Below are 26,815 nucleotides of genomic sequence, written 5' to 3'. Positions count from 1 at the left end.
AAACTCTAACTTCATCCAGACTCTATGATTTCAGATAGCTCCTGTAAAACCACTGCTGAGCAGCAGCTAGAATGCTCAACACTGAGAAAGTAAGGGTATGCAGAGATAGCATCAAAATTTTGCTGTTGACTTTAGTCAGCCAGGATGCTGAGATGAATTTCATGTTTTGAAAACAAGTGAGTGGCATGTTCACATAATTTTGTATTTTTACCTAGGGTGTCCCTAATCCAGCCAGGGGAGTTGGAACCAGATGAGCTTCAAGGTCCCTTCCAATCCAAACCATTCCATGATTCTGTGACTATAAATAATTAATGAGAAACTTATACTTACTGTACGTGTTTTCTTTAAAGTTGATGTTATGTTACGCATGTTTGCCTCCATCAGAGAAATATGAGTTCTTGCTGGATTATTCTTGAAGGAAACTTTCAGCCCTTCTATGGTTCTTTCAAGTTGACAAGGAACATGACTGCACTAAAAAAAATTAAATAGCAGCAAAATTTTATTCTGCCAAATCAGTTAATTTTTATCTTTCAGTAAATTAAATAATTATTTGCATGCACAGCAGAAATTATGTGTAAATATAGAAAGAGATATTTCTTTCCTATGTTTTCTGGGGTTTCATAAAATATCTAAAGTGGGAGAGAAAGGAAACACATTTTAAAATTGTTATAAAGGAAAATAGAAAAAAGAATTGTAAAGACAGACTAAAATCCACTGGGGTTGCAGTTTTATCAAAATCACACTGAGTAGTCCGAGGATGTTAAATCTGCCAACTCCCTCTCCCAGCTATATCTCCCCCCACATAGGACAGAAGCACTGTACCCATCTGTCTATATCTTAGCCTTCTTTAAAGCTGCAAACTCTAAACATTTTTTCTTCTAAAACAACAAGATAACTGTTCTTAATTTTTTTTCATTAAACTTTTTTCAGTTCACAGAACTTGAGAAATCTCCAGACCACAAACTGAAACCACTGATCAACACGTTTGTGGGCAATAACTTCTTGTGCCAACAAATTGCTTCCTTCAGACACAAACTTTATGGTGCTTTTAACACTGAACTTGTTTGTTTGCCAAGAGGTAAGAATATTTTAGTGTTTCAAGCACTAACCCTGTTCACCCATCTTTGGTTCTAATTGACAGGAGGTGATGTTCAGGGTCTGCACCTCAGGCAGTAATGTTGAAAACAGCCTCAGAAGTAATCTCTCTGCAAGAACTCCTGAAATTGCCCTGAGCAGGAATAAAACCAGTCTCAGAGACCATAGTCAGAGAATTGTTTTTTTATTTCCATAGCTTCACTGAATTTTACAGAACTGCCCATCAAAAATTAGCATATTCCCTTTTAGTGAGATTTGGTCTTTTTTTGTAGTCTCACTCTAAAGTCTAAAGTATAAGTCTAACAAAGCATCATCATTTTTCAAATAATTAACAACAGCAGGATAAAGAAGCTTGAAAGTCTTACCTGAAATTTCCCCTTGGGTACTGGAATAAAGATCTAAAATTTTTAAAAAGAATATACTGTTAGAAGATATTTCTCCTCTAAGTGACTACCACATTGTTAAACATCTCAAACTACATATCATCTTCATCAGGTTTTCTATTTCTGAACTTCCTTTGGGGAAACAATTACAGCACCAGCTTCAGGAAAGCTTGATACACAGTGCCTTAGGCATCTCAACTTTAACAAACAAAACACAGGACATACAAACTAGAGCAGAAAGTAACCCAGACTTCATTTTTTATTTCCATCAAAAGAACTGTAGGAAATGAAGAAAAAGAGATAACGACTCACCTCTTTGTTTGATAGAGCCACTAGAGCCTTGAAGTTTGCTTGAAATTCTTCAACTGCACTTCCCATTGAACCAGGTAAGCAGCAACTCACCAAAAAGATAGAGAGCAACAGCATTTTGGGTTCAAGGAAAGTTGTGTTTGATTTATGCACCATACACTGCCTATATATACCTTGAATATTAGATGAAAGGGAAAGTTTTCTCATATAGGAAAAGACACAAGACCATAGTGTGAGTTATCATGGGCACTGTGGGATGGCCCTCTGGGGACCGGTTGGGGGTTTCCTTCCTTCTGACATCAAGTAAGGGGAAAATACCTTTGTGGATAAGAGATGTCATTTTTTTACATGATATCAAAAACTCATCACAGGAGATAGGAGCATTCCTTCTGTAACACAGATCTTTATGTAGTTCTAGTCTTACTTTTGCATCACATAATCAGAGAGATGGAGATCTGAAAAGCTATGTAAGTTTTTACATCCCACTCAGTAATGTGCCATCCTTTGTTCAGTGGGATTTTCTAAGATGAACTGCAGTTCGAGGTTAATTAAAAAGTACCAGTAACTTCTTATACATACATAGACCCTAATGCTACTTATCCAATTTTGATTCTTTACACTTCCTCCCTCACCTTCACTGTTTGGGGAAATTCAGCATAGAACACATGGCTCAAAAAGGCATGGATTTAATTGACAGCCCAGCAGTGAAAGCATGGCAGGTATTATTGGCTGGAATTAGCTGTCCTGGCACCAGGTAAAAACCTTGTTCCTTAACGTAAGTGGAAAAACTCTCTCTACTGAAAAAAATCAAAGTGCTTAAAAATGGCTGAAACCTACTTTCAGATGACTGGCAAGGGCTTATGAGAGGGTAACACTCACTCATTAAAAGGTTACAATTTTCCAGCAAAAATTGGACAAATCATTCAACGATGTGAGAAGAGTCATCTGGTTTTCCATAGCTACCTACTTGAGAGGCCCAGAAAAAGACCTTGTGCACATTGAATTATCAGTTTCTCAGTACATAATTTCATGAGCAGATCTGTTTAAGTTTTGTTTAAAATACTGCTTAACTAAGTTTTTAAATACTGTTTTTAAGTTTTTGTCCTAAAATTCCACAAGAAAAACCTAACTACGAATTTAAAAACTACCTTGAAAAGATCTTTTGATCCTAACTAAAAAAGCTCCTGATAAAGCTTTTAACTCTAAACTTAGGAAACATTCTGTTGTCAGGCCACAGCCAAAGAAACACAAAAGGTTTCATCTTTTCACAAGATGAAAATGTTGGGCTTTAGAAGAGCATATAGAAATAATACAAGATATACTTCCATTCCTCTGCAGAAATCAGCATTTGGCTGCTCTTATAGTAGTTTAGACTGGAAAGATAAAAGTGTGTGACCACTTTTGTTCTTCTACCTAAGTTCCAAACAGATTGACAGATTTCTAGAAGGGATGACATGATAATAAATGTGCCAGGAAAGAGGTTGTCCCTTCTGCTCCTCAGCCTTTCATGTTCACACTCATATTCACAGATTTATAGACTCTGAAAAGCTCATAACAGCGCTGGTCAAAGCAGAACAATCACAAATGAAAAAATAATTCCCACTAAAAACCATCCCACAGCAGAATAAACACACACACTATGTAGAGAATATGTAGAGATTTCATACTGGTGGGAAAATAGTGCATGTGAAAGAGAAAACTCTTACCAGAAACAGTGCCAAAAACTGTCTCCTAATCATCAACTTTCACAGAACATTCCAGAGGTGAGACTGGCTACAGAATCAGGATATGATCCATGTGTCATCTAAAAAGCAATGTGGAAAGGTGTTGCCATAAGAGAAAGCATTGTGCTGCTGAACAATTGAATCATACTGAAGCAGCTGCAGGGCAGGAGGTGACACACAACTGGAGTATAATCTCCCCAGAGAAGTTGTACTGGCTTCTCAAAGAAGGGTGTCAACTTTGGCAATATTTTTACAGGTTGTTCAGCCAATATGGGCACTAATTTCTTCTTGTCTCAAAATCTGAAGTGGCCATAGCATGTTTTGTGAACATTTGTGCACTCATAAAAGGTAGAATTATCACCAGAGTAAAACTGTACTGAAAGCCTGAATTGTTGGCCACAAAACCACCTGCTGGCTACCAGCTTCTGATAAGGTCCAGACTTACTTGAGCTGTCATCTCTGTTACTCATTTTAATTACAGATGATGCTGAGATTGAACACAAAGTACTGTTTTCCAAAGTTTGCCTCTGTTACCTCACCATGAACTTGATCTGACACAAGAACTACTTGTGTTTTTTCCCTTCATGGAGAAAATACAGTAAACACTAAAATATGCTGGCAAGTTATTAATAAATTTTGGAGTTGGCTGAAAGTGGAGCTAAATTAGATTCACAATGCTGTTGGCTTGTACAGTGAACCTGAGATGGCTCCCAGCTGGCCAGGGGCTGCTGGGTCAAGGCAAGGGTGTGCATGGCACGTGCACTTGACTCTATGCTTAGTTCTGGAGGGACTCCTGGTCCTCAAGAGTAGGATAACAAAGGTCCAGAAAAGCAGGAGGAAGGGGCAGTCCTCTGGCTTGGATCTTTTTCTAACTGGAGGATGAATAGAGGATAGGAAGCAAAGAGGAAGAAGATGTGGAGGAAGACTGGTACAAGGGGGCAAGGAACTCTGTTGGCCCTAGAGAGAAAAGAACTTGACTAGCCAAAGGGAGCGATCCCCTTTCCTACCCCAATCATCTGGAATTTTCCTGCAGTCCCTAAAACTGCCTGTCTTGGTTTCAGCTGAGGTGGAGTTAATTTCTTCTCAATATTTGGTATGGTGTTGTGTTTTAGATTCAGATTGAGAACAATATTGATAGTATACTGATATTTTAATTTTTTCTAAGTTCTTGTATCCTAAGTCAAGGATTTTTTTTGGTGTCTCGTGGTCTGCCAATGAGGAGGTACAGAAAAGAAACAGTGAAGGAACACAGCCAGGACAGGTGACCCAAAATGGCCAAAGGGACATTCCACACCATGGAATGTTATGCCCAGTTAGATGAACTGGAGGAGTTACCTGGTAAGGGTCTGGCATTAGTCAGCAGGTGGTGAGCAATTTTATTGGGCATCAGTTATTTGGGGTTTATTCCCCTATTTATTTTCATTATTGTTATTTACCATTATTGTTGTATTTTACTTTTTTTTCTATTATTAAAATGCTCTTATCTCAACCTAAAAGTTTTAGTTTATTCTTCTCCCCATTCCACCGAGGTTGGAGGGGAGGAGTCAGTGACTGTGTGGTGCCTCATCTCCACAATATGAGACGGACATTAAATCTATTAGAGAGTGTTCAAGAGAGCTCAGTGAGGATGGGGAAGGGTCTGGAGAAGAAGCCGTATGAGGAGCAGCTGAGGGTACTTGGTCTGTTCAGCCTGGACGAGACTATGGGGAGATCTTGCAGCGGGATACAGCGGAAGATACCGATCTCTTTTCTGTGGTGACCAATTATATGACTTGAGGGAACTGCATGAAGCTGTGTCAGGGAGGTTTAGGTTGGCTCTCAGGAAAACGTTCTTCACCCAGAGGGTGGTTGGACAGTGAACAGGCTTCCCTAGGGATGTGGTCACAGCATCAAGCTTGACAGTGCTGAAGAGGCGTTTCGACAAGGCTCTCGGGCAGCTGGTGTGCCTTGGGAACGGTTCCGCGCAGGGCCGGGAGTTGGACTCGATGGCCCTTGTGGGTCCCTTCCAACTCAGCTTATTCTGTGATTCTGTGATTCTGTGATTTCCAGATGGGTTTAAACCACGATACCCCCTCAAAACTCCATCCCTCCCTTCTGAGCCCTCAGAGGACCCCTAGCCCAGACGCGCCACAGGTACCCGGGCAGCGCTCGGCCGGCCCACAGCCCCGGCGGCCCAGGGGGCGGTGCGGGTGCGGCAGGCGGGGCCGCCATGGCCGGGCGGGGCTGCGGGGCGCGGGGCCTGCCGGGGCTGCGGGGGCTGCCGGGGCGCGGGACGGCCGTGGTGGCGGCGGCTGGAGGTGACCGCAGGGATGGGGGAGAAGGGGACAGCTGGGCCGGCGGCGTGGTCTTGTGGTGGACTCAGCTCGGCTGCGCTCGGGTGTCGGGTAGGGGAAGGGCTGGCCCGGGGCGTCTCCCCGGGAAACGGCCGGCGCCGCGCAGAGATCCGGGCGGGAAAGCCCCGCTGCCGCTTCTGCCCTCACAGGAAATGCCCTTTCGCGGGCCGAGCTCCCCCGAGGAGCCGCGGGAGGGTCGGCCCCGAGCCTTCGGTCCCGTGGAACATACGCAGCCACACACACACACACCGCGCAGTTCCCAGTGGGTCGGTGACGGGTCTTGGAGCCCAGGTTGCCTCCCCTGGACTCCTCCAGTGCCCAGGGCATTTTCCACCCGTGCACAGCCCAGTGCTCTGTGCCCGCCCCATGGCATAGGAAGGCTCGAGTCTTCCTCTTCACAGCAGGAATTAGGACACGGTGATGCTGGATATGCCGGTGAGAAACAGGCATTGGCAAAGCTTGCACGGTGTTAGGTGTTGCTGTACAACAGTGGGAAAAAATATTGGGGCTTCTCTTGTGTTTGGGACATTCTGAAGGCATGTGCATAGTGTTTGTGAAGTGGAATAAAGCGTTATTTGGCGGCGCTGTATTTGATTTAATGATACATAGTATGGCACTTAGCTTGGAGTTGATGAATTTCTCAGTTTGAAACAAATAAGGTTTTGCTTTCATTTTTGTACCTTGAACAGTAACTGAAGAACCTTAGCTACATTTTTAAATATATTCATCATACGTTGTCCTTGTATAGGTGTTCCAGTAATCTATTATGATTTCTGCCTACTGGATTTTCACAAAACTCTGTTTTACAGGATTATAGCTGTGACTTAAGAACAAAAGTTGTTCTGCAGAAATGTCGAGCATTGAAAAAATGAGTATCCTCGGAGTGAGGAGTTTTGGGGTAGAAGATAAAGACAAACAAATTATCACTTTCTTTAATCCATTAACTATTTTGGTGGGACCAAATGGTGCAGGAAAAACGGTAAGGCTCACTCTTTGTATTTGAGCTGTAAATAGGTCTGGAAGGCCTTTACATGTGAATAATAATTTATACAGAAAGGTATTACTAATACGGCAAAAGTCATGCTGTTTGCTATAAATACTGTGTTTTTTAGTGTTATTAGAAATCTGCTTTCATGCCTGGAATTTGCAGAGCACTGGTTGATATTTTTTCATAGGAAATTGATCCTGATTAAAATTGTTTTTGCAAACTATCATATTTTCCTGGTACTCAAAAATTAAAATGTTATTTCTCTCTCTTTACATATCTAACTAATTTGTAAATGTTTGGGCTGTTACTGTGGATTTGCTTGTAGTCCATCTTGATTACTCTAAATTTGTCTTTATAACTATATTCTTATTTCTGTTTTCTTAGACTATCATTGAATGTCTTAAATATATATCCACTGGTGATTTTCCTCCTGGCACCAAAGGAAAAACATTTGTTCATGATCCAAAGGTAAATGATAGTGGCTAGATGTCATGTGTGTTTACTCCTAAGTAAAATACTCCACTGCACTCTGGTTGTGAATAAAGCAGGGATGCTCAAGTCATAGCCAGCCTTGAGCTGAAGTGAGGAAAAGCAGAGTTGGGGGTGATTAGAGCATACCCCACAACTGGAGAGGCACATATTCCTTTGGACCTTGAGAAGAATTTCTCTCATTCTGTTTGGTTTGGTTTTTTTTTACCAAAGGTTGCCAATGAAACTGATGTTAGAGCTCAGATTCGGTTACAGTTTCGGGATGTCAATGGGGAGCTCGTAGCTGTCCAGCGCTCCATGGTCTGTACCCAGAAAGGCAAGACTCCGGAATTTAAAACACTGGAATCTGTCATTACTAGAACAAAGTAAGTTGTCAAGTATGTCTTCTTACTTTGGCATGAAGATAGGTTTGGTTTTGATATATTTTTGTGCATCAAATTAGAAAAAATTACGTAATGTGTTCCTTGACATAGCTGCTAGTGCTTTTAGATTATAAAGATGTGTAGTTTCATTACTTTATCTGTTAGGTGATTGAAAAATCTCACATCTGATAGTCATGGTGTTAAGAAATATTTGCATTGATTTGAAAATGTTTTTAGTGATAAGGGTGGTGAGGCACTGGCACAGGTTGCCCAGAGAAGCTGTGGCTGCCCCATTTGTGGAAGTGCTCAAGGCCCAGGGTGGATGGGGCTTGGAGCAACCTGGTTCTGTGAATAGCATCCCTGCTCATGGCAGAGGGAATGATGAGATGGGCAGTACGCGCATTTCCAACCCAAATCATTCCATGATTCCATGATTGTAGGATACAGTTTGATAGTATAGTTGTGTAGAATATGTAAGTTTTGCTTCCTTTAGTACCATTTTCAGTTTCAGATCGTTTTTGGCCCATGTTTAACTCTCATCTCCACTGTTTAAGTATATTCTTTAACTCAAGAGCTCTCCTGCCCCCTCTGGTGGTTCCTCAGAGTTCTACTATGTGAAACAGTCTGACTTCAAAAATTGACAGTGTTAAATACCTTGGTTAAGCATGGTAAATATATGCTTAATTATTGTTGCTTGTTAAATTTCTGAGTGTTAAAATGAGGTTATACTGTTAAAATACAATTCACTTTTTGAAGAACTTGCCAATAGCTTCTTTGGGGATTTTCTTTATCTCCACAGGCATGGTGAGAAGGTCAGTCTGAGTTCCAAGTGTGCTGAAATAGATCGGGAGATGATCAGCGCCCTTGGTGTTTCCAAATCTGTCCTTAACAATGTCATTTTCTGTCACCAAGAAGAATCCAACTGGCCATTAAGTGAAGGGAAGGCCCTGAAACAAAAATTTGATGAGATCTTTTCAGCAACAAGGTTTTTCCCTTTACTGTAATTAAGTAAAAACTAAATAAAAAATGTCTTATCATAATTATAAATATTAATAAAAATATCTAAGACACTATTTCATACATCAGTATTGTTGTATTGCCAAAGCAACTGAAATTTTGCTTTTTTTAAAGGTATATCAAGGCACTCGAAGCTCTGCGTCAGGTACGACTGAAACAAAGCTTGAAAGTAAAAGAGTGTCAGACGGAGCTGAAATATCTAAAGCAGAATAAAGAGAAAGCACAGGAAATCCAGGATCATCTAAGCAACAGAGAAACTCAACTGGCTGCTTCTAAAGAGAATGTAATGTCAATTGAGAACCAGCTTGAGCCTCTAAAGGTAATTTCTATTAGGATTATGTTATACTTTAATACAAAACAAAAAAGAAGTGAAAGCTGGATTAATGTCTTGGTTAAAATCTTGAACTTTTGTGTGTAATCCTTGTGTGCCTGTTCATCAGAATCAAGCATGCCTCAACTCACCTGGCAGGTGCTGCTCTAATCCGTAAACAGTCATTGAAGGGTTAAGAACAGAATTCTTATAGCAACATTGGATTTTTATCAATTTAAAGTCTCTCTCAAATTTAGCTGTTATCTAGAACCATTTTAAGCTATAACTAAAACTAAAACCAAACTAAAACTTAATGTTCCCTGTTTTTAAAACATTTTAATAAAACTGGAGGTTTTGCACTTAAAATAATTGATTATGGGGTTCATGAACTGATAAGATATTTTACTTACCACATTCTTTTCCAGAACTCTCTGACAGTAGTTGAACAGAATCTCACAAAAGTAATGAGGTTGGACAATGATGTGAAGGCCCTTGAGAGCAGGAAGCGGCAGATGGAAAAAGATAATCAAGATTTGCAACAGAAAATGGAAAAGGTTGGCTTTATGACAAAAAACTTAGATTATTTTACTTTATCAGTCTAATAAAAACAGTTTTCCAGTTTTGCTTGTTGCAGATTTTCCCCCTGTATTTCTTATTATAGACATTCTGCATGTTAGGTGTTAAACTCTTATTCCTTTAATTCCTTTGTGGTAATAACTATACATTTTTAAAACATCAGTAATTGATTTATAAATTTGTATGTGGTGTACAGGTTTTTCAAGGAACAGATGAACAACTAAGGGATAGATACCAGAACCACCAGAGAATAGTGAAGGAGAAGGAGAAGAGATTGTTGGACTGTAAACGTGATTTAGATAGAGTCACTAAAGAGTGCCAGAGATTTAACAGTGAGAAATCAGAGCTGCTTATTGAACGAGGTATTTTAGCCTTCATTTATAGTCTTGTATGTTTTCTAATGTAATTAAGGTCTGAAATGGAACTACTTAAAATTGAACTGATCTGAACTGGACAAAACTCCTAAAAATATGTATTAGTTCAAGTTAAGCTGCACAGTGGGGTGTGAGAATTTTGTTGGTAGACAAGTTTTGGTATTTTTTTCTCCAGGAGTTTCTAATGTGCCTTTTTTTCTGAGCTATAATTATAACATGCAGTAAACTCGTATAAGAGAGAAAAAGCATGAAACCTGAATGCCCAGCATTCTCTATGCCTCACATGGGGGCTTTGGACAAGTCAGAGGGCTTTAAGGTAATGTTCTTTCAATTTTGTGTCCTTTCATTGATGGATTATGGGAATTTCAGCAAAGCTGTAGTATTTGAGTCACAGAATATATGCTTACATTAAGTATGTTCAGGCTTAGGTTTTTAATGAGAATAATATTTTAGTGATTTTAGGGGCTTGCTTTTGAATTAATTGATTTATTTAATTAGTAGAAATTTAGTTATCTGAAATAGCAGTCCCCACCTACAACTTGTTTTAATTCTGTAGCTTTTTGTGTTGTTCAAAAATACTTGTAGGCTTCAAAGGCTTTCAGCTGTGTTTGAATCCTAAGTGTGTCTTCTGCCTCAGTTTTTGAACATTAATGTCACTTTTTCTTTTTGTGGAGGTCGTCTTCAACTGCAGGCAGATCGTCACCAAGAGCACATTGTGACCAGGGATTCCTTAATTCAGTCTCTGGCAGCTCAACTGGAATTAGATGGGTTTGAGCAAGCACCTTTAACTGAAAGGCATGTTGCGAGTTTTTGCAGGTTGGTGAAGGACAGACAGGAGAGAGATACAGAAGCAGCAAATCGTATGATGGTAAGAATTTTATTATTTGAGTAGTGTAATTTGTATGGGCCATTGGTGTTTTATTGGTCCATATGGGTCTTTATGGTGCTGGGAGAAAGTATTGGTGGGGGGGATCTGAAGCTGGCTTTTCTAGAATTCTTGCTTATATGTCGTCTTCATTTTTCCATGAAAATTAGTATTGAAATTAGGATGGTCATCAAGGCTGTTGAACAGGCAGTTCATCAGAGAGCTTCTTCTAGCAGTCCTCATGCAGGTGGATCACTGATAAGCTCAAAAACCTGAGGAAGAGTTACAGGGGGCAGCTGGTTTAAAAATAAACAACTTTTTGTTGAAGTCATGTTCAAAGTAGAGTAGCTGTCACAGAACACTACTGGTATGATACATCTGCGTTTTCCTATTAAAAACATTTCAGCAGATAATTTTGAACAAGTTCTTTTTTTCAGTATTTTGGTGTTTTACTGTGGTGAATATTGGCACGCTAGTGCGAATAAGTATTTTAAAATATTTTCCTGTGAAAAAATAATGACTGTATTATTGCTGATCTTCTTTCAGAGAGAATTTGCACAGAAAGAAGCAATGAAACAAAAACAGGTAGATGAAATAAGAGACAAGAAAACTGGATTAGAAAGTACCATTGACCTGAAATCAGACATTCAGAAAAAGAAACAAGCAGAGCTGAAGAATGTAAAATGTGAATTGCAGCAGTTGGAGGGGTTTTCAGACAGGATTAGTGAGTTGGATGAGGAGATTGGCAAGATGGTAAGTTAGTGTGTAATTGAAGAAATTATAGAAGCTTGAAGTAAAAACTTGTGCCTTTATCATTAAAAAATAAACCAAAACTCATAACCCCCCCACTTGATATTTACTCTTTCAGATGTGTTTCTGCCCTTTTAATATTCTATATGCTTTGTCTGTTCAGATAGTGCACCCTCTAGGGCAGGGTCTGTCCATTACCTTGTTTTTGTTCAGTCCGCACATAGAATGTGCTATTTCTGCTTGGTGAGTTCTAAACAGGGTAATAGCGCAGCTGGCAATTAGGAGATTGGTTACTCTCAAATTATTTGGCCAGAAACTTTGAATTGGAAGTTCTATACTACCTACATTTTTGGAGATAGCTTGCCTGTGAGATGGACTATTTGGTTATAAGTGTTTTATCTGATGAAGTAAAGTTACATGCATTTTATGTTCCAGCTGAACAGCTGATTATGCCTTTGTAGATAAATATTTTATGTTTGTTAGGAGAGTGTGAATTCTGCTGGACACTGCTTTTTCTAGCCTACTCACTAGGATAATTCCAAATTTAATATACAGTAGATACTAATATGCAGAAAGTATGAGTGAGCTTCTGGTAAAAGCATGAGCAAGTTGGAGCAGTACTACATGCCAGGACTGCATCCAGTATCTACTTGGGGCTTTCCTTGCCGCACACTGACGTCACAGCCTTTGTCGTTTTTCATGTATTCTTTACAAATCTTGTGTCATTCCTGTAACAGCTTCTGATGTTCCTGCCAGGCAGCTGAAGAGCTTTCTTCTGTTTCCTTTATCGATTTTTGTAACTATTTGTGTCTTCTGGGCTTCTAAATTTTGTATAGGAACATGAACTGGAGAAGGCTGAGAGGAGCAGCAATATAGAAACACTGGAACAGGAAGTACAGACTCTGCAAAATGAGAAAATAAACCTGGACAAAGCTCTTAGGAGGTTGGATCAAGAGATGGAGCAGTTGAATCTGCACACCACAACAATTACCCAAATGGAGATGCTGAAAAAAGACAAAGTAATTTTTTTATCAATATCTCATTAGAAAGGGATATGAAATCGATACAGTCCCTCCAACATTTGTGTATTTTTCAGGTGTTTATCAACAATCAGATATAGAGGTTCCATCTGACTTCACAGAAGCTGTTACTAAATTAACTATTAATAAATGCTATTAATAAATAGCTATTAGCTATTAATAAATGCATTGATAGTTACAAATCTGAAGATAGGAAAATTTCATTTAAAATGCTTCATTTCCCCAGGCAGAGAAAGAAGATCAGATTAGAAAAGTAAAGTCAAGACATTCTGAGGAGCTAACATCACTGCTGGGATACTTTCCCAATAAAAAACAACTTGAAGACTGGCTTCATGGTAAAAATAAAAAGATTAATCAGACAAGGGATACTCTTGCTAATCTTAAGTAGGTATTAATTTAATTGATTATTTCTCCACAAGTTTTAATGTAATTATGAATTTAAGTGTTGGAAAGTTTAATATGTTAAAAATACTTTTTACTTTAATTCATTAGTGTTTATTTGGGTATCTGCAAAATCAGAGAAAACATCCTACAGAGTTCCTGTTATATAGATCTGATACAGTTTGTGCTAGTTAATGAAATCACAACATTTGTCGTATGTCAAAGGTAGCACTATAAGCAGATAGGAAAACAGTGATCTGGAACATCCTTAGTTGTTTGTACTAATTCTAGTTGAATGAATGTACCTGGGGCTGGAAATTGCTGGTCATCTCATTTTCTTAAAAGTCACAGAGTAGTTAGTGACTATATTACAAATTCATGTGTGTTTACCTGTTCCTGATTTCATTTGTTTATATAAAACAGTTAGAGTAGGAAGTTTCTCATCAGTTATCATCTAGAAAACAAAAGAGATTTAAAATGAAACACTCTGTACTTGGATGAATAAAAAGTTCATGCTATAGATTGCCTGAAAAATCAATGAAGAACTATTGAATAGTTCTGTAATTCCAATTTCAGATGACCTTTCCATGATTTTTGGTTTTGCTTAAGCAGTCTAAGTCTTTGGGTAATAAAAGAGTTTCTGCATTAATATTTCAGCAAGCAGCTGGCATCAGTGGAATATGATAAAACTTACGCCAGTAATGAGCTAAAAAAAAAAGAAGCTCAGTTGTCCTGTCATGAAGCAAAACTTTTTGATGTTTGTGGAAGTCAGGATTTTGACAGCGACCTAAGCAAACTTCAAGATGAAATTGAAAAAAGTTCCAAACAGCGAGGTAAATTAATGTATAGCTTTACCTTTTCCCCTGAAATAATAATTTAGCTGATTATGCACTGTTTATTCAATGTAAGTCTTCTGTTTGTTTTTCATCCAGCTGTGCTTGCTGGAGCCACTGCAGTTTATTCACAGTTCATTACACAACTGACAGAGGAGAACCAGTCTTGTTGTCCAGTTTGCCAAAGAGTTTTTGAGACAGAGGCTGAACTGCAAGATGTCATTAGTGATCTGCAATCTAAACTGCGCCTTGCCCCAGACAAACTGAAGTCAACAGAGTCTGAACTTAAAAGAAAAGAGAAAAAACGTGATGAAATGATGAGTCTTAAACCACTGCGGTAAAGTACTAAGGAAACCATATTGTTATAGGCTGTATTATTTCAAATGCTTGGGTTTTGATTATAAAAAACTATGCAGACACCAAGGAGGCTTTATTCTAGGACTGGTTAATTAATTTCAAAATGTAATTGTTGGGATCAGTACTTTCAGAAAATTTGAGAATACATGAGGGTAGAGTGTTTGTTCACAAGAGGGCACTCTTGTTTAGTGCTTTGTACCTTCTCCTGAGCACTTGCTCTAATGAAGTTAAAAACCAAAAGAGATTTTGTTTACTTGTTTGTATAATCTCACCTACAATGAGGGATGTATTACGTCAGCTGGGATGTAACATAAGCTTAGTTAAATGTGAGCATGGTTAAGGAGATACTATTTTAGTTAAATTTAATCCTTCACTACTAAATCATATCACAGATTTTATGATCTTGAGTGTCTTCAATTTATGCTGCTGTTTCTGACCAAGGAAATTTTAGGGATTTATATTTTATTTAAGGCGAACTGTAGTTGAACTCCAAGATAAGGAAATTCCAGACCTGAAGAATAAGATCCAGAATGCAAACCGAGATTTAACAGGACTGAAGGGTGAGATCGAAGAACAGGAATCACTCCTCCAGACAGCTCTGTCTGAGGAAGAAGGTGCCAAAGCACATTTGCAGGATATAAGTCTGATGGAAAGGTATCAGGTATGCTTTGGTAACTTTTTTTTAGATATTCACTTGCATTTAAATATGTAGTTATTCAGTAATATGACTGAAATTTGAGTTCCTTATTTTACAGTACTTCCAAAGGCAGTATAATGTAGGTGAACTTGTACTAATAAAACTTCAATTTACGAAAGGTTTTTTTTGAGCACCTCAGAATACCTTGATTTCTGATTCAATTCTGTGCTATATGAACTGAAAAAAGGGGTGTAATCCAGAACTGAGCACAACCACAAGTACAGTAATTTCATGAATTACAAGCCGCAGCAATTTGACAAAAATTTTGGTGGAAACCCGGAAGTGCGGCTAATACTCGGGGGCAACTAATATGTGAAAAATTTTCTGACATTTACAACCCCAGACGTGCCAACCCGGGCGCTGAGCCAAGCACCTGCCAGTAAAAGCCGGCATTCCGCGATTGTTACAGTGTTACTCTGTTGCCTTGGCTCCCTGCAGGCAGCACAGGGGGCGGGGAGAGAGGCGGGAGAGCTCTCTTCTTCCCTCCTCTGCCGCAGCCCAGGGGAGAGACGGGGGGACCCCGCGCCGCCATTGCTGCGGCTCGGGGAGGGCGGGGGGAAGCCCGCGCTGCCATTGCCGCGGCTCGGGGAGCCGACGGGAGCCCCGCGCAGCCATTGCCATGGCTTGGGGAGGAGGCGGGGTGCTCTGTCCCCGCCTGCCGCCACCGCGGCAGGAGCGGGGAAACTCCGTCCCCGCCCGCCGCCAGCGCCACGGGCACGGGAGAGCTCCGTCCCTGCCCGCTGACGCTGCCGTAGGAGCGGGGGAAGCTCCGTCCCTGCCTGCCATCGCGGGGCAGCGCCGACCCGGGGTGACCGAGCCCAGTGGCAGCGGCGGCCGGCCCCGAGCGGCAGCACCGGGCTGGGCCACCTGGCCTTGTCAGCAGCCCCTAGCGGGCCGAGCCTGCACAGCCTTAGCTCAGCCAGTAAACCCCGCCCTCCCGTGGTTCTGTTACTAATTGCACGCAGGTCCTCGCTGCGAACGACAGAGCGGCTTATATTCGGGTGCGGCTTATTTATGGACAAAATCCGAAATGTTTGCCAACACCCAGAGATGCGGCTTATACTCAGTGCAGCTTGTATTCGTGAATTTACTGTACACCAAAGTGTTTTCAGTCCTCAGAGTCACTATAGGTCTCTGTATTCTCAGCATCTCACATGTGTTTCCTGATTCTGTGCCATCTGAATATATGGTAAAGGGCAAGAGAAATCTTGCACTTTTTATTAATCTGGCATAGGAGAGAGTTTTTGGCAGTCTTCATGCCTTTATTGCCAACACAAAATCTTTGCTTGACTGAGAACCTTCAGAGGAGCAATGAGGGAACCTGGGACCAGGCTGAGACTGAGAGCATTTCACAAGGTAGAGATGTCAGCAGCTCTTGCTGCTCCAACAATTCCAGTGTTGCAGGACCAGATTGCACATGGAACTGTCCTGACGTGGGCTGGGGATGTTAAATGCCTGTGCATCCTTATTGACTGATTCCATCCGCAGTTAGGAATTCCAGTTCGTAGCAGCTGACATAACCCTACTGCTAATGATGTTACATTTCTCTAAAAGAGAAGGTAAATTTGAAGCTCTTACATGCCTCAAGCCCTGAGCCTATTCTTACATTCCAGAGGTGAAAAAATACATTGTTAAACACTAATACAGTAGTAATGGTACTTTTCCTCATACTTTCAGACTGATGTTAGGGATGTTGAACGAAAAATTGCTCAGCAGGAGGCTAAGCTGCTAGGCGTCGATTTAAGTAGAACTGTGCTTCAAGTAAGCCAAGAAAAACAAGAGAAAAAACATTTGTGGGATACAGGTAGGTCTTAAAACCTGTTATGTCATTTTTTATACTAAAAGTAATGTTCCAAAATGCTTACCATTAAAATTTTGGTTTATTTATGTTCTCAAATAGCTGTATTCTCCTAGTTCATTGTTACTGGTTTTTGGAGTCATACCAGCTTAATTTAGAGATGAATTTTCATAGGGATTACAATAATGTTTTTAATAACAGATTGACTGTTTTCGTCTTCAGTAACTGGTAAAATTGAGTTAAATCAAAAACTCAAGCAAGACCAGCAAAGCCAGATTCAGCAGCTGAAGAGTGCAATTAATGAACTCAAAGCAGAGAAGCTGCAGATTGTCAGCAGCATGCAGCGGCGGCGGCAGCTGGAGGAGCAGACTGTGGAGTTAACCACTGAAGTTCAGTCCTTATGCAGAGAGATCAAGGTGAGAAATACTCTTAATTGTCTAACCCTTAGCTTTGCTGGCCTTGAAATAAAAAATAATAATGTTGTCATACTTAATATTTTCTCTAGTCCTCGACAATGGGATGGATTTTTAAATGCATTGCTATTGTGTATCTTTGGGAATTTCCAGAACTTCTAAAATATGTATTTTCACGTTTTCTTGTTTTAAAACACAGAAAAAATAAATAAGTAACCACATTACTTTTTTATTAATTGAAAAATTGCTGATCTTTATCAGAATGTGAAAATAAAAACTACTTTTTCCAACTGCTTTTCAGGAAGCAAAAGAACAGGTACTTCCTTTGGATGCAAGGTTAGACAAATTGCAGCAGGAGAAGGAGGAACTAGTGAGTAAAAGGACTGCAAGTAATAAAGAAACACAAGACAAGGTTTGTTTGCTCTCAGCATTGCTATAAGATAGGATTAGATGTTGTTTTTCAGGCATGGATGAAAGCTGTGATACTGAGTTTGCTTTTAGGAAACATTATTGACTGCAATAGATTAGATTGATAGAACTTTTAAGGAAGGAAAGGAGCATGTCAGTCAGGGCATAAACTCAATTGTAATTAATATTTGGCAGTCTTGAAAAAAGACTTCTTGAGATATTTGGCAATATTTAGTGGCTGATGGCATTCAAAAGCCCTTCCTAATAGACCCAAGAGGAACAGCAGGGATGTCCCTGCCAAGAGACACACTGATTCTTCCCAGGTTAAGTGGAACTCATTCATTTTGGGAAATATTTTCATGCTTGCAGGAGGTACTGGGATTTTAGAAGCTGAAGACTTTATTAGAAAACTAAAGGGAGTTACAATAAGGAATTGTACTTTGGTGGTAGTGTTATCCAGTATCTTTGATACAGAGCATATCTGTTCTTGGATGTATGACCATATTTCATTTGAAATCTTTTCTCTGCAGATGAATAGCATAAATGAGAAAGTTAAAGATATAAACAAGTACGTGAAAGAAATTGAAAACTATATTCAACAAGGCAAAGGAGACTATAAAAAGGTAATCTAAAAATACAGTCAGTAAAAAGTTAGCATCAAAAGTACTTTTGTTTTTAAATCATACCATTTTCTTAATATTTTTTAGCAAAAGGAGTCTGAACTTGATGAAGTAAATTCTCATTTGGCTGCCTGTGAGAAACAGAAGGAAAAGATAAGTAAAGAAATGGAAATGACCCGACAAGATATTGACACTCAAAAGGTGGGTATATTATTTTAAGTTAATCACTAGTTTTGATTTGTCTGGTATGTCTGCAGTGGTGTGAAATTTGCTTCCTCTTGGTTTATTTGATCAGTTGTTAGTCAGGATAGCTGCTATACATGCATTAGGCTGAAAATAGTCTTGAGATTTGTATGTGCAAATTTAAAAATAATTTATCTCTAACTATCATCTTGTGGTATTTCTAAGAGTTAAGCCTGGTGGGATAGTAGTCAGCATTCTCATGAGTATCTTTATGTGGAGGATACCTCCATTTTTGAGTAAAGTACAAACTGCAGATACCAAAAGCTGCTTGCTGCTCTAGACTTACCATGTACAGTAATTTCACGCATATAAGGCACACCCTTTTGACTAAAATTTTGGTCCGAACCCAGAAGTGCGCCTTACACCCCGGAGTGCCTTATATATGGACAAAGTTCAGAAATTTGCCAACCCAGAAGTGCGTGCCCACAGCAGCCCTGAGCCGAGCCAAGCCCACCTGGCCCCGAGTGGGGCTGGGGCCGCCCCCAGCGGCTGCGGGGAGCAGGGCCAGTGCCGCTCCCCGCTGCAGCCCTGAGCAGGGCTGGCCCTGCCACTCCCCATGGCAACCCTGAGCGGGGCTGAGCCCACGCCGCGATCGCACAATTCTGTTGCTAATTCGTTACTTTGTTGCACGTGGATCCTTGCTGCAAAAAAAAGTGCACATTATACACTGGTGCGCCTTATATATGGACAAAGTTCGGAAATTTGCCGGCACCCGGAAGTGCGCCTTATAATCTGGTGCACCTTATACTCGTGAAATTACTGTACTTTAAATTCTTGCGTGTATGTTTCAAATACAGTTTACATTTCTTGTAGGAAATACATCTTTCCCCATTCTACCCCTTCAGTTACTCTCTACTGTTGTAGAACTGAGATAGGGGACTTGGTTAAATCTCATCCTTGGTTAAAACTACTTGTCCTGGTTGAAACATGGATTAATATTCTCAGCACTGTTGTGTTCACTTGTGACAGTAAACACTGCTAAGTGTTATTCCAGTTTGAAAGATGAAATAATACTGCTGATTTCCATTATACTCTATTTCTAGGACAAGGTAAGTTCTCACTGTGATAATTTTTGTTGTCAATTTTTTTATGGTTGCAGCATGTTTCAGAGTTGTGTAGAACTGATTCATTGTAATTGGTAACCAACATACTTACACAATTTCTTGCTTTCTCTCGAACTAGATACAGGAAAGGTGGCTGGAGGATAATCTCACTTTGAGGAAGCGGAAGGACGAGCTGAAGGAAGTTGAAGACAATATAAAACAACTTATGAAGGAGATGGGAGAAATGAAAGTCCCCCAGATGAAAGCGTAAGCACATTCTAAACAGAATGTGTGCTTTGCACAAGAATTCATTGAACATCTGATGTTGTAGTCACTGTGTTTTAGTGTGTCCTGATCCTCTTTTTGACCCATTCATGGAGACCACTTCATCCTTCACACCCATGTTTGTTTCGTATCCATATGATGACAGTGTAAATGACTCGGTGAAATTATACAGTGCTTCTGGCTAAAAATAGAGATACCTGTTCCAATCTAATAATTTTCATGATGTTTACTGAGAAATCCACATTTAAATAATTCATGCTTCTGAGAGTATTTAGTTTTTATTTTCAGTCTGCTCACTTAACTCCCAAATTTACTTCAGTAGTTTATAAATAATTACTTAGATAATAAACACTTCTGAAAAGTAATTACTCCTTTGTGGTTCTTGCATGTGAAATATTTATTTAACATCCTAGAGTTTACCCAGTAATTAATCTTACTTTGCTAAGTATCCACCTATAATTTTTCTTTTTTGTTTCTACATAGAGCACTTTAGCATTTGAACTTGACAGCTTGCTTCTCTACTCAGAACAGTGATAAGAATATGTTCTTAATAAATTTAAAACTATTTTTATTTCAATAGTGTCAATTTCAGTGGCATTAGTACTATAATTTTAACTGTTGCAGACTTTATAGATATGATACAATGAGCTGTTGTCTAACATAAACTCAAAATTAGAACCCTGATTAAAAAATTGAAACACTAAATACAAAATACTTTCAATTATCAAGTATCAATTATGCTTTCACAGTGAACAAAAACATTTGGAGGAGAAAATAGAATCTCTGAAAAGGAACCATCACATTGCACTTGGCCGCCAGCGTGGGTTTGAGGAGGAGATTGTTCGCTTTAGAAAAGAGCTCAGAGAGCCACAATTCAAAGATGCAGAAGAAAAATACAGGGACATGATGATTGTCATGAGAACAACAGAGCTGGTGAACAAAGATCTGGACCTTTATTACAAAGCTCTTGATAAGTAAGTATTGCCAAGTGAGGACAAGTCTTAAATGTTTTCATCTTTATTAGTACTGATAACCTTGATGCAAAAGCAGCTTTAAATTTCAGGCTATCAGGGTAACTTAGAGTAAATGGATACAATTTCTTGAGATATATAATTTCTCTTTATAAATTCTGGCATTTAAATATTAAGAAAATATAAAAAGGTAAGACTTGCTAAGTAAATTAATGAAACTATACTGGAAACTGCACAGGACTGGTATGATGTAGGAAATTTGTAAATTAATGTCTATAATGTACACATATTAAATGCATTGATAGTAGTGATTGGAATTTAATATAGTCATAGATAAGTCTGATATTTGAATTTCAATTCTCTGAAAGACTTATTTGGAATTTTGGTTGTACATGTTAGGACTTATATTTTCAGTACAGCAATAGGAGAGAGATAAGGAAAGGTGAAATCGATGTTTAAATCCTTCATTTTTTACCTGAACCCTTCTACTTTCATTTTTATAGCAATGTATTTTAGCATATTCTGATCATATCTCAACATACATAAGATATGCCAGGCTGATTTGTTTCCCATGGCATTTTCTCAGGTAAATGTGTTTTAAAGAATATTACAATGCAGGCGGGGTTTTTTGCCCTTTTCCAGTGTGGGTGGTGTTGCACTTATATTAAACAAAATAAGATCATAAAAAACATGTCTGGCATTTGATGGAAAGTGTAGCAAATTTGTTCTTGTTTCTGTTTCCTCTGGAAGCTTGTTTGCTAGGCTTGGACTGACTGGGCAAAAAGAGCATCTCAAAATTGGTAACCATATACAAAATAAAACGTGGCTTCCTGAAAACCCTGTTTGGGATTGGTTATAATGATGGAATAGCAGTGAACAATTTGATGGACAGTGTGAGAGAATTTTGGAGTCAGTGGATACATTTCAGGAAATAGAAAACCGGTGCTCTGTGGCATGAAGATGAATATTAGGAATTAAAAAAGAGAGAGAAAGAGAAATATTTTGAGCACTGTAGTCTTGAAGAAAGTATGGAATTTTTGCCTTCTATTTGAAAAGGTTTACTAGTACTGGAAAAAGGAGCATGGAAGAGTAATTATGTGATTGAGGATACTGCAACATGGTCAAGAAGAGAAGCAAAATAAATGACAACTTTCAAAGTTGAAAGGACATTTTAGAGAAACCCCATTCTAAGCTGGTTTGATAATAACATTAAATAAAGTAAACATAATATTAGAATGTAATCTAATCTAGAATTTATTGTTCAGAGGGTGTATGTCTTCCCTTTCAGTTGCAATGGAAATGCACTCCAAGAATTTCCTTTTTAGAATTTTTTGATATGGTATCAACTCATCTGTTGTTTCTGTTTAAGGCTATACAGGAAAACAGTCTTGTAATTTCAAGAAAAATAGATAAGCATCACTTAGCGGTAATCATCTGAATAATCAGCAAGACAAAATGCTAACTCTAATGGCCAAAACTGTGGCTGGGAGAACCAACATTTTGGGTGTTCCATGCTATCAGATGATCTTTATTGACTCTATTTAGAAATTTTATGATAAATATTGATGAGGAATGCATTCTTGGGATTAAGTAAATAGTTGAAAACACTTCATTTTTACTTAACAAAACCTATTAGAGTTGATACCTCAGTATTCCCAGAACAGGTGAAAGAGCAAAGGTAGAAAAAGCATATGTAAAAGTCCATTTCAGAAGAATATTTTATTTCCACCACATTTTTTGAAAGAAGACATTGCCATAAAGTGAGCATTTTTTTTCATTACAGAGTAGCTTTTCTGTAAAAAGCCAAGTTAGAAATGCAGTGTCCTTTTTCTGAGTGTTTTGTAAGATTTCATCTGTTAATGAACTAAAGTCATGCTACTATGTTAACCAGAGAAATTAAATTGAAAATTATTAATTATATCCTGTGTTACTCTTGTGCTGAAAAGTAGTTCTTGTCATAATGTCTGTTTAGGTAATTACAAATTATATTCTTGATAGGAATTCTCTGCTCTGAGGAGACTTCAGGTTCTCCTTTCCTACTGTTGTTTGCCCTGTTGGCAGACTGTGCCAAAGACTAACACTCCTGTTCTGGAAAGCTTAACATCAGATTCATCCTCTTGGTGTCAGGCTAAAAATAAACCTCACATGTAAATCATGATCTCGTAAAAAGTCAGGTAAAGTCATTCTCCATTGAGTGACCACAAATATATTAGTTGTCATTACTTTCCTATTTCTTAAAACTGAGCTATTGGTGAGCATTGCATTATTTACGCAATGACATGTTGTTGCTCCTTAGGTACGTCTCTGTCCAAAATAAACTAGTGTTGTCAGTATTTTTAGTAAAAGTATTAAGGGAATGGAAAGGGGCCTGCTATGTGCCATAAAGCCTCTAGCAGTCCATAGCAGTCCATGGTTGTGTATCTAACAATTTACATTTTTTACTGTTGATTTTTAGAGCAATAATGACATTTCATAGCATAAAAATGGAAGAAATTAACAAAATAATTCGGGACCTGTGGCGAAGCATTTACAGAGGACAAGGTATGTAATAATTTTTTTTACATTTTTTGATATTGACCACTGCATTTGGATGAGTGTTCTCAAGATGGGGAATAGCTGGTTCCATTCTAAAGACTGTATCTGTTCTTCACCACTATAATCTTTTTATTGCACATGATATAGGAACTTGCAGGATAAATAGAGTTAATCTTCACTTTACTGTGTTTCCCAAAGGTTAAGTTTCTTTGACACAGGACAGTGCATGAGTTCATTCCTTCCATTTTGGAAAAGTTAATTTCCAAGATGGATTTATCAGTGGGAGTTCTGAACAGAATTCTTGTTTTTACTACATATTATACCTCTCATCTCCCATTAATCCTATGATTTTTTCAAGATTTTTGATAATGTATGAACTGTCTCCTTCCCATTTTCAGATATTGAATATATTGAAATTCGCTCTGATGTAGATGAGAATGTCTCTGCCACTGACAAAAGAAGAAATTACAATTACAGGGTAGTAATGGTGAAGGGAGATACAGCACTGGATATGCGAGGAAGATGTAGTGCTGGGCAAAAGGTAATGGCTCTTCATCTTCAGTACACAATAACAGGGATTCTGAAAACTGACTCACATGATTGCAGAGGAGTCGAGTTACCAAAGAACAGGCAGCTCCAAGTCTAATTTATTGTTGTGTACAACTTCATGTCACTCTGTCTGGGTGTTACACGATATGTGAATGAACATCTGAACCCTGCTTCGGGCTGCCAAAACCCATTGTTTCAGATGGGCACCTAGGCTGATGCCCTACAGGAGTGAAGGGTTTGACTTCCCTCTGACCTCATGTTCAAGTCCTCCCATTTTGTCTCTTCCTAGTTACCATTGAGGTTACCTCCGCTTCAGGTCTGTTGATTTGCTCCCTCCCCTTTTTTTTTTCTTTCTGAGCCCTTGGTCTTCTTTTTGCAACTGCATCTACTTCTAAGTTGATAGGACTTTTCTTCCTCCAAGTTACGCTGCTTTCACCTGCTGCTGACTATAACCTTTCAGTTCATGTCACCAAGATCACAGCTAGCCATACTTCTAGGCATTGCATTTCCTCCTGTACTGTCAGCTCACAGCTCTGTGGTTACCCATTCAGCTTCAGTAACATACACTGGCCGAGAGGCCTGATGACACACCAGCTGTGACAATACCTGTGGTCATCACAGTTAACCACACCCACACATGTTGAGGGTAGTTTCCACCTGTCTGATCTATTAAGTGTGTCCTCTCCTAGAGTAGTTTAGGATGTTGCATTGGAATCTTATGTAAACGAGAGTGAAACTTGAACGAGTTTCTTAGCTGAAATTCTGAGAATTCCTTTTTGATCATGAATGTGATGTCAGCAGTCATGATAATTGGAAAATATTTTTGGCAGCACAGTTTCCATTCAGTGTTCTGTAGTTTTTAGTAGCTCAGAAGATCTTATAAATATGATTATGCGTGTTGATGCAAAACTAACATAGAAGGTGGTAAATCCTACTGTCTTCCATTTAAAAAAAAAGTCAGGAATTCAATAACTCAGACTTAGTAATATCCAGACAAATTTCCACCTGCTGCAGTTGGGTGGGCTTGAGTAGAGTGTAGGGGTAATGTGTATGGCAGTGTCATAGCATCTTTACCTCAGATTAGAATCCTTACTTCCAGTGTCTTCCGAATTTTGAGTACTTCTTTGTAGAGTCAATCTTTGAATTGAACCGAGAAGTTTCAATGTAGTTTTTCAGTAATTAGTTATGGCCATTTTGTGAACTATCAGCACATTGTTCTGTAAACATCGGTCACAGTTTGTAGTGTCATTAAAAACAGGTTGTTATGTGTAGATTGTCTTTAAACAGTTTAAAGCATGAGATTTGTGGTTTTTCCTTTCTCTCAGGTGCTTGCTTCTCTCATCATTCGCCTTGCTCTAGCAGAAACATTCTGTCTGAACTGTGGCATTCTGGCCCTGGACGAACCTACAACCAACCTTGACCGAGAAAACATCGAGTCCCTGGCACATGCTCTGGTAGAGTAAGTGAGGTCTCCTTGTGGTGCTTAGCAGTGGGTGTTTTTCAATACCCATTTGGCAGTAGTGAATTATATTTTAAGATGGTATGTCTTTGTTGTGAGGAGTTTTAGATTCCCTCTCTATTTAGAAAAGAAAAAGGTATTTCTTACATAATTTGAGGGGGAGTTTTATGTGGGTAAAAGAAGAGTGGGTAATCAGCATTAGATTATTCTATGGTTCATGTCATTCGTTATCAATAATGAAATATTTTTGTGCTATGTATTTGCAAGTTCTCTAATGTTAACATGGGATTTAGGTAAATGCACACTCGGTAATATCTTTTTGTAGGATAATAAAGAGCCGCTTACATCAACGCAACTTTCAGCTTCTGGTGATTACTCACGATGAAGATTTTGTTGAACTTCTGGGCCGTTCTGAGTATGTGGAAACATTCTACAGGATTAAGAAGAACACTGACCAGTGCTCTGAGATCATGAAATGCAGTGTCAGTTCCCTAGGCTCCTGTGTTCATTAGAATGCCAAGTAATTACATATTATAGACAGCCTAACCTATTATATTATACACTGCCTGACTTGATAGAACTCAGTGTAGGTGACTGAAAATGTAATCCCTTCATATATTCTGTTGAAGATTTGTAACAAATTTAGCCAGAGTCTAAAACTGTGAGACTTTTATCTTTCTACTTATTTCTCTGCCTGGGTTTAGGAATTACCATAATTTGAAAGAATTTAAATGAACACCACACAGTTAAATTTTGATGTATTTTATACTTTGAAAGTGAAAATAAAGTTGTGATGTTCTTTGCACATGCGCTGTGGGGGAGATCCAGTTGCAGATAGGAATAGCTGCATCTCTGCCACTGGAATACGGCTTGCTCTCCATCTCTGGCAAGGTCAGCACTGATGGGTGTTGCTTTGGTTGAAGGTGTGTTCATTGCTACTCACCTCATCTACCCAGAATTGACAAGCTTCAAAGAGAGCTTTTACTTCTTTCTCTACAAGGTAACCTAACTCTAGCTGTTCAAAGACAGAATCTTCCCCAAGTCAGTTTTGCTTGAGAATAAAGCAAAGGCCCATCTCTAACCAAATGAATGAGTGAATTCTCTGCTCAGTGCGTTATGTCATGTTCTGATTCTTCATGGCAGTGTATGCAAATAGGAAAACGGAACATAAGTGCCTCAGACATTTAGTATGGATGCTGAGCTTCAGCTGCCCTTCTCAGTTCTTCCTGAAGCTCTTTTCTTTGTTGTGACAACAGCCAGGGCCCTGCAGCTTGGCAGTCCCAGTGAGCCTGCTTCTCAGTGGGAGTGACAGTGGAAAGGCATGGGCCTGGCCTGCTGCAAAATGCAAAGGGCCTTATCATCACAAGTCCTCAGGTTGCACAAACCATGCCTTGCTGCCATGCAAGCCCCGAGGGAAGGAATTTCTGCATCCCTGTTTCTTTGTAAAGCAAGTCAGGGGCTAACTATTCTTGGTAGGAGTCCACAAGCGGAGCTGAACTTTAATTCTTTACATCATTGCAATCTTTGCAATTCTTTAAATCATTGCAATCAGCAGTGATGGGCTGACCCTCCTCAGAAGTTTATTACCAAAGCACAATTTCAGAGGAA

The 26,815-nt window shown here is 39.1% G+C and overlaps 1 protein-coding gene and 1 long non-coding RNA gene across 3 annotated transcripts; both read left to right on the top strand.

The window, feature by feature from the left end:
• The first annotated feature begins 720 nt into the window (after positions 1 to 720).
• LOC117003150 lies at positions 721 to 3,617 on the top strand. The gene is made up of 3 exons (XR_004419474.1): positions 721 to 1,078; positions 1,754 to 1,864; positions 3,539 to 3,617. It is a non-coding gene; the product is annotated as an uncharacterized LOC117003150 (long non-coding RNA).
• Positions 3,618 to 5,747: 2,130 nt separating this feature from the next.
• RAD50 (RAD50 double strand break repair protein) lies at positions 5,748 to 26,012 on the top strand. 2 transcript variants are annotated; one of them, XM_033073209.1, is made up of 26 exons: positions 5,748 to 5,808; positions 6,654 to 6,823; positions 7,217 to 7,300; positions 7,535 to 7,686; positions 8,483 to 8,668; positions 8,815 to 9,019; positions 9,436 to 9,564; positions 9,783 to 9,948; positions 10,635 to 10,828; positions 11,372 to 11,578; positions 12,412 to 12,594; positions 12,842 to 12,999; positions 13,654 to 13,829; positions 13,929 to 14,166; positions 14,658 to 14,847; positions 16,561 to 16,687; positions 16,904 to 17,097; positions 17,396 to 17,506; positions 18,033 to 18,125; positions 18,210 to 18,323; positions 19,548 to 19,675; positions 20,443 to 20,667; positions 23,120 to 23,205; positions 23,598 to 23,740; positions 25,074 to 25,207; positions 25,533 to 26,012. In XM_033073209.1, exons 2-26 carry the CDS (start codon positions 6,695 to 6,697, stop codon positions 25,717 to 25,719), a joined length of 3,939 nt encoding a protein of 1,312 aa, XP_032929100.1. In that variant the 5' UTR covers positions 5,748 to 5,808; positions 6,654 to 6,694; the 3' UTR covers positions 25,720 to 26,012. The 2 variants fall into 2 exon arrangements, with proteins under 2 accessions (XP_032929100.1, XP_032929101.1); XM_033073210.2 differs by lacking the exon at positions 5,748 to 5,808 and adding an exon at positions 5,959 to 6,279.
• The last annotated feature ends 803 nt before the right edge of the window (positions 26,013 to 26,815 follow it).

This window comes from Catharus ustulatus, chromosome 15 (assembly GCF_009819885.2).
Source record: "Catharus ustulatus isolate bCatUst1 chromosome 15, bCatUst1.pri.v2, whole genome shotgun sequence".
NCBI classification, from domain to species: domain Eukaryota; kingdom Metazoa; phylum Chordata; class Aves; order Passeriformes; family Turdidae; genus Catharus; species Catharus ustulatus.
Note: the sequence above shows the minus strand (reverse complement) of the source record. Positions and strands in the feature narration are given on the sequence as shown.